The sequence below is a fragment of the Mauremys mutica genome, chromosome 19 (genome assembly GCF_020497125.1).
Source record: "Mauremys mutica isolate MM-2020 ecotype Southern chromosome 19, ASM2049712v1, whole genome shotgun sequence".
Taxonomy (NCBI): Eukaryota; Metazoa; Chordata; order Testudines; family Geoemydidae; genus Mauremys; species Mauremys mutica.
In genome coordinates, this window is record NC_059090.1 from 21,379,340 (window position 1) to 21,392,411 (window position 13,072).

The following is a 13,072-nucleotide window of genomic DNA, read 5'->3' on the forward strand; positions in this document are numbered from 1 at the left end:
GAAAAGGGTATTTTTAACCAACTTAATTTAAATGAAACAAGCATAGAAACAGTTTCCTTACTTGGGCAAATTTGTAATTTTTCCCTTTATTTTTCTAGTAGTTTACATTTAACACACTACAGCCCTGTAGTTGTTCATTTTTTTTGCCTCTGCTGCTGCCACCTTGTATAGTTCTGGTTCCACATGAGGGGGGGGCGGTTGACGGGTCTGGTTGTAATGCTGATCTTCATAACAGTGAGGTTCTACTGTATAATGTGTCTATGCTACATCTCAAAAAGGCCATTATTTTGGTCATTTTCAACCCAAATAATAAGCTACAGCTCTTCTCTGTTGCATAAAGAAAGATGAGTGTTGGAAATAAAGAGACGCCACAATCAAGGCTTCATGAATAATTTATTCCATTTGAATTTTTTTTTTAAAAGTATAAACTTTTTCATTTCCTCAATCACAATTTGTACAACTCAGTGTTTATGGCATTCGGCAGCAATAGTGTTTGTTCCTTATTTGATTTTATGTCATATTAAATAAGAAGACTTGGACCATTAAATGTCACTGTTGAGTGAGACCTTAAAAACTCCCCTTAAAGTGACCCAGCTGTTTTGAGAAGATTTATGAAACTGACATGTCCAGTAATGATGCCACAATTTGCAATTTAAACCCAATAGCTTTTCAAGGTCCTCAAATCCAGTTTATTTGGATAACCTAAAGCTACATTAAAACTTCCTGAAAAAGTGACCCTGAGGATTATTGTAGGTCCCAAATCCAGTTTTACTGTAAATGAAGTTTCACTCCATTGAAAATAAAGAGTACACCCACAAATAAGATTTTCTAAATATAAGACATAGTTCTGAATCCTTCAATAAAGATGGAGAAAATTAATTTTTCCACCTTAGAATTTGTGTCAAAATAGTTAGTCATACAATTTCATGTAAATTGAGAAACTGAGTTCTCAGAGGAAACCCAGACCAAAACATTGTTTCATGTAACATTACATGGATAATATTAACAGACTGATATGCTATACCATAGAGTGTTGCGCAGCAAATTATATGGTGCAATAGCATTTTAAAAACCTTTTCATCTATTAAATTTGAATGTTTTTAAATAATGCAACATAATATTTTGATAGTACAGTATTAACAAATAGTGCTTGATTAAAGACATCTGTAAATCTTTGTAGCAACACATGAAGTTAAAAGTCACCATAGAAGGTAAATATGAAGATGAAAAGAATATAGTAAAAGTAATCTGTGCCATACTGACAGCTGAGCAAGAATATAGCTGAGAATTTTAGTGATAACTTTAATTTTAGCCATTTCAGAAAATGTTAGAAAGTTTTAAAAATTTAAGGATTGTATGTAAGTACACTTGGTGGCCCACTGGCCACACAATAATGTGTACAAGAATCTAATTCATACAGTGTTAAGTCCAGATGAGTGAATGGCTTGCATAAAGAGAGTATGGCTAGATTTTTTGACTGGCTGGAAGGATACCATATGTGGCTATCATTTGAAATCCAAAATACTTAAGAATAGGTGAACTTCCACAAAATACTACTAAACAAAGAGCTGCACAGACCAACACTAGGAACAAGCATTTTGAGAAGCTGCTGCCCAAACTGTCAATGATCTGTATAAACTCTGCTATAAAGCTTGCACCTTCTGATCAACTCTGATGTTAACAGGCTGTGACAATATAAATTGTCAGTAATTCGTTATGTCCACTTTAAGAGAGGAAGGGTTAATCATTCCAAAAGAATTTGATTCATAAAGGTGAAAGGAACTTATTTAAAAGTAAGCCAAATATGATAGATAGCTCCTTGGTGCCAGCAGTTTTGATATGTACATTGCTGGCAATGAATGCCACTAGGAAGATACAGTATCCTAATACAACTGGTTTCTAAAAACATTTTAAAAAAAGGGGGCTTCTGATATTTTCTAGTGGTTAATTTATCAGTTTATATTTCTGACTGCATTTGAAAAACTTTTACTGGCTGTTTTTCTATACAGTTGGGGAATTTCAGAGTACATTCATTTAACTATATAGTATGAACTGCACCTCAGCATTCAGGCAGCTGGCTCACTTATGAATACAAGTCACTGTCAGATTTTGAACAGCCCACTTCCAACAAGTTCCAAGCTAAAGAGGTGTGTTGAGCTAAAAATATTGAGCTAAAAATATTGGATGTAAGCTTTGAAAATTCCAGGCTTAGGAGCATCTTTTCCCTCAAAAATCTCAGCCACATTGAAAAGAAAAAGCTGCTATTGAACAAAATATGCTAGTCAATATGTGGTGTGTTTTAGCATAATCAAGAAAAATTAATGCAGAGACCCAATTTTTTTTTAAACTTTACTATCAAAATAGGCTGACATCTGATTGCAGTACTGTTATTTTGAAGAAATGATTGGAAAAAAAATCTGTCACCAATTGTACATTTTCTTTATACAAAATAAGACTGCTAATATTGTATATATAGAATATTAGCAAAGAGGTTATGTTTGTTCACATGAAGTGATATTTCAGGAAAATATTTTGTAGTTACAAAACATGATTTTCAGTAAGATACCAAATTTAGTTTTGTAAATACAAGTGATTTTTTATCCTTGTAGAGGATTAACAGTGGGTGCACAAAGGGATTTTAAAACTGGCTCCTTAAAGACTTTATGGGCAGGATGGATAGTTCAAGTTGTCCAGTGAGATCCAGGTGCTAAACTAATGTGGGTTCTCACATCAGATTGACAAGGGCACCGCAAGAGTAAGTTTTCTGTCCGGCAGTCAAGGGGTGAGGAACAAAGGAAGGAATTGCTCACGAGCACCCGTAGGGGCCATTTTAGAGCATTACAGATTTGGCATGTGCAAGTCAAGGAAGGAAGTGTTAGGTGAGGGGGAAATGGTGATTGTAGAGGAAGAGGCATACAAAAGTCCCATGACTCCCGAGTCCCTTCCTTAGGGAGGCTTGAGCCTCATTGGCACATGCCCTGGCTAGAATCTGGAGGGGAAAGTCCATACACTGGTGCCTGGGACCCTCACCACACAGTGCCAAAAATAGATTAAAAAGGAAAAGGAAAAATGCTTCTTTCACCAGTGGAATAAAATCTGAATACCAGAATTCACTGAAAATCTATATACACCACATTTTAGTCAAACACACACCAATCTTAAAGTCAAGATTGACTGTTTTTGCATTTGTAAAATGGCTAGAGCTGGGCGAAATTTCAGCCTACAGGAGGATTCTTTGTGGCAATTTCATTATAATGTTTTTCTATACCTACATGTTCCATCTGATTTGTGATGAACACAAGTCTTACAGAACGTGATGCAATTCCCACTATGCCAAAAATTCCTGGTTACCTACATTGGGTAGCAGAGATTCTTGTAGTAATAAATCTTTCCACAGTAAATGGAAAAGGTCTGAAAAATTGGCCACAGCCCTGAGCCATAACACAAAATTAAATTGACGAGTTTATTCATTTTATTCTCACTACAAGTTAAACCACCTACAATATCACTTATATATTGCCATTATGTTACTCTGTAAAGGTGTGATATAAAATGCTGTAAGACCCGGTACCTTTTCAATTTATATAAACACAGTGAACTTCATTACTGTACATGTACTCTGCAACTACAGCTTAGCTGTAAATCCCCCACACACAATGGTATGGACATTAACCCCTCTATCCCCATTAAACTGTACATCAAGACAATACAAATTTACTGTCCCCACCCACCCCCTTACAAAAAAATAATACTCTAAAAGCAACCTACTGCAACTTTTAATTAAGACGATTACATATATTTTAGACCAATTGCTTTAAAGCAAGAAGGCAGTATAAACCTTCTAGGAAAATTTTTATAAAAGAGGTTAAGAAATATAAGACAATTTATACATTTAAAAACTTACAATAAATAAGAGATGCAGGCATTTTCTGAATACTAGGTACTATAATCCGATACAAGAACATCTTGATGTTCTGAAGCCATAGGTTGCAACCTATTGTTCCTCATGTCTCTTCTCGTCTCCATGCTTTTAGTATTCATTAAACATGACTGGGTACTATGGCTCATTACTTTTCACAAATACTGTGACTGGGAAAAAAGGGTCAATTTTGCCACTAAAATGTTATAATACATTTTGACTGATCAATCATCATTTTAAAGAGAGTCCTGTAGAGTCAATGAAACAAAGACAGCAGGATTATGTGCCCCTCAGAAGTCAAAACAATATTTGTCGGAAGTAACAAGAATTATACCCCATCACAAATAACTTCAACTGAGAAGAATTAACTTAGTCCTGCAGTGAAATATCCCTTTTCCTTGTTCTCTTCTTGCAAAGTTCAGATGAAGATCACAGCATATTCATGATAAAGTTATACAACTGATTCAGCACCACAAAATGAACTGGGAGACATGACCGTCTGTCCTGGGTTGCGGGATCACAGGTTAGCCAGGAGAGTGCATTGTACTGTTCCAAAACAAACCTGTAAAGCAAAAAGACTTCCATCAAGCTATACATTTTCCATTACCATAATTTTCAGACAGCGTTCAACACAATCTCACAACAAACCAACTTCTCCAACAGCTAAACAGTTAAACTAGCCTTCAGAGTCATTGTTCTCGAAGCAGATCAACAAGGCTAGGCAAAAATGTTTTTTGTCTGCATGGCAAACAATCATGCTACCCAAATGTTCATGTCATTAGGTTTAAAAAACAAAACAAAACTAGTTTATCTTCTATAGATGTCTTCCTTCTATATGATTACATGCCTGCTCATCCCTGCTCTGAGCTCTTCCTACTCCTGCAGCACCTCCAAGCCTCTTGCCTAACTGCTTCCTTGTATCCCCTTCCATTCATCAATAGATCATCTTCCACCAGGACCCATATACCTGGAACTCCCTTCCTCTTTTGTTGCATCCAACATTCAGCCTTTCCATTAAAATCTCACTTCTTCTAATGAGCCTACCTACAATATGCGAAAAAGTGATGCTATTTAAAAAAAACAAAAAAAACACTACTTCATGACTAAATGCATATTTTAGCCACTCAGAGCCCTGCGTCTGATTTGTGTTGTCCATGAAGTACTAAACATACTCAGCATTCAATTAATAATACCTTACAGAAAAAGAGCCAAGTTGATATGCTGCAATAAAATGTGGTTATGCAGTTATATTATTAAAAATATTGTTTCATTTTTAAGTAATAAAGCATCAATACCTGAGAACATCAGAAGTTTGATTAGAGTCAAGTGGGTGGGAGTGTTTACTGTGGAGTAGCTCGTCTGATTGCACTGAAGGCACATGGAGGTGCAAAGAGGCCTAAAAAGAGAACAGGCCACATTATCAGACATCCTTGCATTAGTTACAATTAAGACATCCCTGTTCCTTTACAATATAACCGCACCTTCCTTGTAACTACTTCCTAGTATCTGACACAAAGGGAAACAGTGCTTTAATCCTATGCATTCAGCTAGAACAGGAATCAGAAGAACCTACATATATTCTGATATGTTTTATTTTTTGATTAATGCATTCTGCTAAAATTATACAAGTATCTTAAGATAGAATGTAAGGAATCTCTTCCCCTACCCCATTTCATTGGGTTGGGAGATATGGCCAAGATCACCATTTAAAACAAAAAAAGGGACTGAAGTGGATGTGACTCCACTAAGTTTATCCACTTACACCAGGGAAGTATTTGGCCCAGGATTTCTAACTGACATCTTACCAAGACTTTGCATTACTGTTGCTGCCAGTAAAGTACCAATATCTTTGTAAATTCTAGCAAACTGAAAGTAGCGCAATTTACAACAGAAAACAACTACACACATTAGGAGGTGCAAAAAAAGTCACAAAATATTCTAACCTTCAGCGTTCTCATTAGATCATATTTTGGTACAAGTACAAAGTTTTGCATATTCGAGTCTTAAACCAAAAGTGATACTAGCCTATTAGGAGCCTTCCTAATCCAACTGTTTTTTATTCGTATACCACACAATGTCTGAAAAAGAAAACAGCAGCAGCATCCATATAATATAATGGAACTTTTGCTTAACACATGGCATGGGGGAGAGCTACTTTTATTCATCTTTGTTTCAGGTTAGACATATCTGTCATAACAAAATTATATGTATAATCCTAGATTTGAGCAAATCAAAGTTTGAAGGTACAGCAGAACTGACTTGATTGTGCCAGACAAGAAAATGGAAGTGACAACATACACATGATGCGAGAACCTCTTCTGGATAGATGAGTCAATGTCTACCTAGGACTATTCCCCACTTAAATTCTTCCTTGAGGAAGACCAAAACAGAACATATGGATAAAGCATAACACCTGTCTCTGTACTAGACTACATTTTCCAAGTTTAACCAGGTAGTTACACAAGATCTTTCCTTTTTGCATTGTTTCTAAGTAAGAGGCAGAGGCAAATTTGAGCCAGTAATCTGGAGAAGTCTAGCCAAACACTTAGTGTAACACAACTCCTTGCAAGATACAGCAGCATACACTTATTAAGAGAAAGAGTAAGCAAAGCTTCAGTTGTAAGAGGAGGGGGAACATTATTCTTGTGAAACAAATATGTAAAGAGGCTGTTCAGAAGAGAACAACACTTCTGAACTTTTCCTGCTCTGGTTAAAAATGCCTCATTTTTGTAGAAAGGGAACAAAAATATGCAAATTGGACTGGTTTCTAAGGAAACCAGAAATTGTGCGTGTCTCTTGGAAGACAGTTAAAATTACTGTATTGTTTTAAAAAGAGTTCAGAAGTCTAAAATGTTGCTATTTAGATCCCACATTACACATTTCTCTCTAAATACCCACTGAATGCTCAGGAAAAACACTGTACACGTTGCTGAAGTACAGTACCTTAAGAAACAAGGGACACTGATTTTGTGCTTGAGGACATGCTGACCAAAACCACTCAGGCAATGGACCGGCTTTGGCAGTTGATACAAAGTAACCAAGGGCCAATGGTTGTTGCAGGATATTTGTTACTTCATCATGAGATTCTGTTGAAAGCAATCTATCTGTACCTTGACCCTAAAAGTTGACAAATATCAGGAAGAAGCAGAGTTAGTGACAAAAATGGAACATTTAGTTATGCTATTAAATCTGCAGCTTTCCAAATTCTTGGATCTAATTGGATTGAATAGATGAAAGGCAAGAGGTCATAAGAACCTGGTATTCTACAAATGAAATCCTAATCTGAGAAACCTAAATTGGTAAATTCTGGTATTTACTTTGTAATAGTTACCTTGCCCATTTCACCTCCATGGGGGTAATGGGATCCTGGTGAATGTACAGGGGATCCAGTAGGGGATGCAGGAAGGATATTAATAATATCAGGATCAAGGTCATCTCCAGTGTCTAACAAATCAAAGATACCCATTCCATCTGCTCCATCTTGAAAAAAATGGACAGTCAGTCAATTTCTATACCTCCATAAACAGACAATATGAATAAATCTTGTTTTGAAGTCAATAGATTTGCATTTCGTAACCTTACTCCCCAACATACACTTTTTCCCCATAATTAGTAAACACACACACACACACACACACACACACACACACTAACCATTGTTTGTATTGAAGGCCAAGTCCAAATTTTCAGTGGTATAGGTCGACGATGCTACTTGCACAGAGGCAGACGTAGGGAACACAAGTATGTGAGTGCATGATGTGTCCTGTGGGGTATTCAGCTGAGATGTCTGCATATTTAAAGTAGTGCTGCGTCCAAATACAGAACCTGTTGACACTGAATCTTTAAAGAGAGGAAAGAAGAAAGAAAAAGAAAAAAAATATGTATTTTTCTTGAACTTCATATTGTTAAGAGAAACAAGTCCCAATAACCAAAAGAAAGGCGCAGTTTTACAAATACCTGGCATAATAACAAAAGACCCTTGTGGTTCCATTGCCACCAAGCAAGCACTGAGAATGCTGGGAGAATCTGCAGCAGATATACCACACATCCTACACATATCTTTCAGTCTCTTGCTGAGGGACTGGAGGTTTCGGCGACTCAGCAAACAGCTCCAATCTAGGGATATTAAGTCATATTAATTTATCTACCCAGAAAATAGTTTGTTTTGAACTTTGTTTCATAGAGTAGAAAACATAAGATGTTCAAGATAATTCATTTACATAATGACTTTTCATTTATACTAATCTTCAAAACCATTCAGCTGCAAATTTATGAAGGAATTGTCAAAAGATGTACTTATGTTAGTTTCAAAGGGTGGAAAAGCCAAATTATCAGACTACTTTATTTATCTTTGTGAGTTAAACAAAAGTCAAAGCTTTTAAACCAAGTTTCTACACTCAACAGCTCTATTACCTTTTAATTCTCCATGACCTATCCTTCCTAAACGGCCTATTACAACTCTCCAGGGCAATGAACTCATCTGCACAAGTCCCAAGCACCATTCCCAGAGTTTTTGGAGACCAAGTCTGCGGGCAGAACCTTTTTTCCTACGAGCTCTAGGATTGTGAAGGGAAGGGGAGAGAGAGAGAAAAGGAGAAAAAACAGTAAATGAAAGATTTCTACTCAGACTTGGAGTTAAAATGTTTATACATCTAAAAAGACTACTACTTAATTGGTGTTAGCCTGAATATTATCAGCAGACACAGGAATGGTGGTGTTCAGCCACAAGTTTATTTTTTTGTATATCCTAAAACATTAGGCAAAGTTTACCTACTGAATTATGTAAATATTAAATATCAGTACAGTATATAGTTTCTTTATTGGATCAGTGTTATAATACTGAAATCAAAGTGAGAGAAAGCTTGTTCTGGCTTTCTTGTATGATCAGCCTTCTCTTTATATGTCAGTAAAAAAAACAAAACCACCACAGAAAAACTGCATTAAATTCTTCCAGAAATGTAGTTCCACAACAATACCCAGATAATACTGCTTATATTCAGCTGCTTGAGTTAGTTTTGCTAGATACTGGCTCCACAAAATTAATCAGAAGTATCTATACAGAACCACTATACTAGAAGAACTTTGATCCAGGAGAGAGGTACGAAGTTCTGGATATATTCAAGATACAGGTGCTGACTGAATAGAAAAGCTTTGGTTCTTACCTGTTTGGTACATCGATATTAATTATGCAAGTTTCTAGCAGTTCTCCATAGAGATCTGTGCATGATGCAAGAAGCCATCTTTGATCATGAGATAAACAATAGCCCACAAAAAGCACATTATATTTCTGTCCAGCCTCTCCAAAAGTTTCTCCTAACTCTGTTTGCTTGTCCTTTACAGGAGCCAATATAAAAGGGGGTGTATAGAGTCGAATACACTCTGGTCTCTGTAAGAAATGCAACAGAAAATTTAAAGTACCAAAGGACAGCTAATCATTAAGAACTATGATTCTTTAATCATTAAAAACAAACACCATTTACCTAAAAAAAGATAAAGTCATGGAAATGTACATGCAATTCTGCCATTATTCCCTAAATGTTTACCAAAAGATCAAGTTAATCTTTAGCACTTTTTGTAACCTCAAGATACTCACATCAGGGCTCTTAAGAGCAGTTTCCATTGCTAAACCTGGGCCAAAACCAGTCAATGTTTTGACATTGGTTGAAGTTGGAAGTGGTCTCCGACACTGTGTAAATGCTGAAAATGCCAGAGATTTTAAGTGTTGGGTGTAGATTTGCCTATCTTCATGTTTCACAGGTTGTAACAGGTACTGACACGGGACAATCTAAAAAAGAGATTGAAAAATAAAACATTACCACCAGTGTGTAATTTACACTGAAAAATCATTACCATCGCCTCTTCAGATTTGAAGTGCTTTTTTAAAAAGTTCTTTGGCTAATGTTTTTAAAATTATTCTCCAAAATCCGGCCTCTCCAGTTCCATACAACTTTCTGGCTTTCCTCCCTCCATTCTGTTATAGGATGTGAGGCCCTTTTAAGCAGTCATCTAACTGGATGTCTCAGACCAGGAGTGTAAGCACCTTCACAATAAAAGCCTCTCTCCATCTACAAGCCTCCCAGCTGCCTAAGGTCACTACAAACGTCTGATGTCTGGAAGTTAGGAGTGCTGGATAAAGCTTCTTAATACAGTCAGTCTGGGAGGTAGGAATTACTAATGAAGGGACATCCCAAGGCTACCTTTCTCCCCATTTCCATTGGCAGAATGGAGCACGAGCTCCACTGCCTAATGCCAGACTAAAGTTAAAGGAGACTGTTACAGGATTAACTTTTGATCAGTGCTGCTGTAAGATACTAAAATGCTCTTGAAATTTTTATTGATGACACTTCTTCCCACAATTTAAACAGCAGAACAATGATAGATACTGAGTCCTTTGGATTCAATTCACCATGAGGAAAATACTATCTTCTTCAAACCCAGCTGAAATGAACAGTAATTTTTACCTTAAATTTTTTAGTAAACATGTTAACTACTTACCTGTACAGAAACTGTACTCCTGATATTAGGAGGAAGAATCTGAACCATCTCTAGAAAGCAACGAAGAAGCCCAAGGGTCCACACATTGGATGAGTTGCTATGCTCATCTTTCTTTTCATACGTAAAAGGATCAATTATATAAACTACAATTGCAGGTGGATAGGAGACAGCATGTGAATCTCCATCTGTAGGGACTCCAACTTTATCACGATCCATAGTGCTGGAAGTTAATTTGAAACCAATTGCTATAAAATTTTTCTGTTTTATATAAAGTATATCAGATTACACAGTATGTATTACATTAAAAATGGAATTTGATGGCACCCTCTGACTAAGTGAAAAGAGCTTCTTTGCCTTGAGTAAGATGTGAGGAATGATTCTATCACATCTTTACTGATTTCAGTTTACTGCACAAACTCATCAGCTTGTCAGTACCATTAACTTTTATTTTGTTATTTAGCTCTGCAGTTCACACCTCTCCATCACTTGAGTTCATCAGCAATTTGCCCCATTGCTTTAACTGGTAGAAGTAGTAAGGTATCAACCAGTTCCCAAAAAAAGCAGCCTTATCAGTACAGCTTTAACACGAAAACCAGACTTTATTCAACAATGCAAGTTTTATTCTCTACTTTCTTCCTTCTTGAACATATAAAAAACCCTGCTTATTAATTTGGTTGGAAGTAAACTTTGTGAACATAGTTGCAGGGTACAGGGGTTGCTATTTTTTGCACCCCAGCAGCTTTTCAAACCTCTTACAAAAAGGTTATTTTTAGAGTTGGGACCCAACCTGAAAAACTGGGTTCCAAACCTTCAGAGAGTCTTAGGGTTGTAGTTCAGGCCAACCTTTATAGAATAGTTCAGGCCAATCTTTCTACGATACCTGGCATCTGAAAAGCAGAAGCTTACATCTAACTGTCATCTTCAATTTTTGAAGTGAAGATGTGAAAAAGATTAAAATAAAAACAGAGCATTGTGCTCGGTTGTGTGGGCTGTTTTTGTTTTTTAGATGAGTATTGCACATTAAGTACAACAGGTTACCTTTCAGAGACTTCTGGGTGTGGCTGTGGAGGGGCAGATGAAGTTTCCCCAGATACCCCAGCTGCTTGAAGAGCTGGTTGTTGCTGCTGTCCCCCTGTCTGTCCATTCGGGGCTGTTGGAGCCTGTGTAGGCAGGGAGGCAGAAGTAGTACTGTTCATGCCACTAAAAGGTGGAAATGAAGGTTTGTTTGTTGATATCCCACTGCCTATGTTGGTGGAAGAAGATGAGGGGGCGGTAGTGGTCAAAGTTGAATTAGTTGTAGTAGCTGCAGAAGACATGGCACTGTTTGAAGTCACCGTCATGGTACTACTGGTAGCAGCTGCAGTACTGGACGATGGAGTGCTGGAATTTCCAGTGTTACCTGCGACCAGTGGCTGAGTGGATGCAGACTGACTCGTGAGGGGAACTAGATTTGGCTGAGAAAGTAAAGAATTGTCTAATGGCTGAGAAGCAAGATAAGGACCTAAAACAGAAGAAGAAGAAGAAGTAGTTAATTAAAAAGTTGGAATTTAATTCTTTCAACCTGATATAAAAGACCAATAAGAAAATCTAATAATAATTTTAGCATTGATTTTTCTTTGTATCTCACTCAAAACAAATGAGAACACCAACACTTAGTTTTCAGATTCAATTTCTAGAACAGGTTCACTCCACTCATCCCCTTTTCATAGAAAATTCACTAACAGACTTCGGGGACTAATACAGAACTCTGGTTGCAGCTACATTAGAATTGATCCAATAGCTGGGCAGCAAGTCTAAATGCGTTACCATACAAATGGTCCGCAAGATTTATCGTGAAGTAGTCTGACAGACTTGCCCTGAAGATTTCACCAGTGGCTAAGAGTGTGTCTATATGTATTTTTGTCCAGGATTTTTGCTGACAATATTTGGACAGTGTGCTACACATATGCTTTCTTGCCTTTCACCTCTATAATATTCCTATAAATAACAGAATCAGATGAAATAAGGAGAACTAAAAATATTCAGTACCCAGGTCATATCTGCAAACTTGAGCATAGAGCTTGAGTTTGGAAAATGCTTCATTGTTGGCATTAGCTGCCTGAGAGAACCAGTCTGTGACCGACTTTTCAGAAAGTTTCTTTGAAGCAGTGGATCCAACTCTCATGATCCCATCAGAGAGCAGTTTACAGATAGGTCTATGCTGACCGAGTCTGCAAGCCTGAAAAAAAAAGTTAAAAGATAAGATAGAAATAAGACAGTAATGAGTTCACAGACTTTCAAAGTTGCAAGGTATGATGCATGGAATTCACCACAAAGAGATAGCTTTATGTCTGTTTGGGGTTTTTTGCATGTTCAAAAACACACACTACAACTTGGTTATCACAAATTGAAATGCTGCTTTATAATTCTAGAAAGCTAAATGGTTCTGCAATATGCATACCCTGTTTTAAAAGGTTATCAACAGGTTTACTTAAGTGTAGGAAAAAAAACAGGGTACATCATATCTAGCCTAACCTTCTTACCCACAGCTCAAGGAACGCAAGTGTTTAACTGCAATGAATTAATATTTGGTTGCACTTATTAAAAATGGTAGTACACTGTTTTACCACTTGATGGCATTGATAAAATAAGAAAATAGCCGCTTGGGGGAAAAAAAAA

General features: G+C 36.8%; 1 protein-coding gene across 2 annotated transcripts in view; it reads right to left on the reverse strand.

Moving 5' to 3' along the window:
• Nucleotides 1-380: 380 nt before the first annotated feature.
• Nucleotides 381-13,072, reverse strand: part of MED13 (mediator complex subunit 13) — a 77,121-nt gene continuing 64,429 nt past the window's right edge. For both annotated transcript variants that reach the window (XM_044993691.1, XM_044993692.1), the window contains 12 exons: nucleotides 12,443-12,632; nucleotides 11,453-11,915; nucleotides 10,415-10,634; nucleotides 9,513-9,704; nucleotides 9,082-9,305; nucleotides 8,333-8,475; nucleotides 7,877-8,035; nucleotides 7,574-7,759; nucleotides 7,251-7,399; nucleotides 6,863-7,036; nucleotides 5,215-5,315; nucleotides 381-4,481 (listed from right to left, as the gene is read on the reverse strand). In XM_044993691.1, the coding sequence (XP_044849626.1) occupies nucleotides 4,349-4,481; nucleotides 5,215-5,315; nucleotides 6,863-7,036; nucleotides 7,251-7,399; nucleotides 7,574-7,759; nucleotides 7,877-8,035; nucleotides 8,333-8,475; nucleotides 9,082-9,305; nucleotides 9,513-9,704; nucleotides 10,415-10,634; nucleotides 11,453-11,915; nucleotides 12,443-12,632 (2,334 nt within the window). In that variant the 3' untranslated portion in view covers nucleotides 381-4,348. The remainder of the gene's footprint in view (nucleotides 4,482-5,214; nucleotides 5,316-6,862; nucleotides 7,037-7,250; nucleotides 7,400-7,573; nucleotides 7,760-7,876; nucleotides 8,036-8,332; nucleotides 8,476-9,081; nucleotides 9,306-9,512; nucleotides 9,705-10,414; nucleotides 10,635-11,452; nucleotides 11,916-12,442; nucleotides 12,633-13,072) is intronic.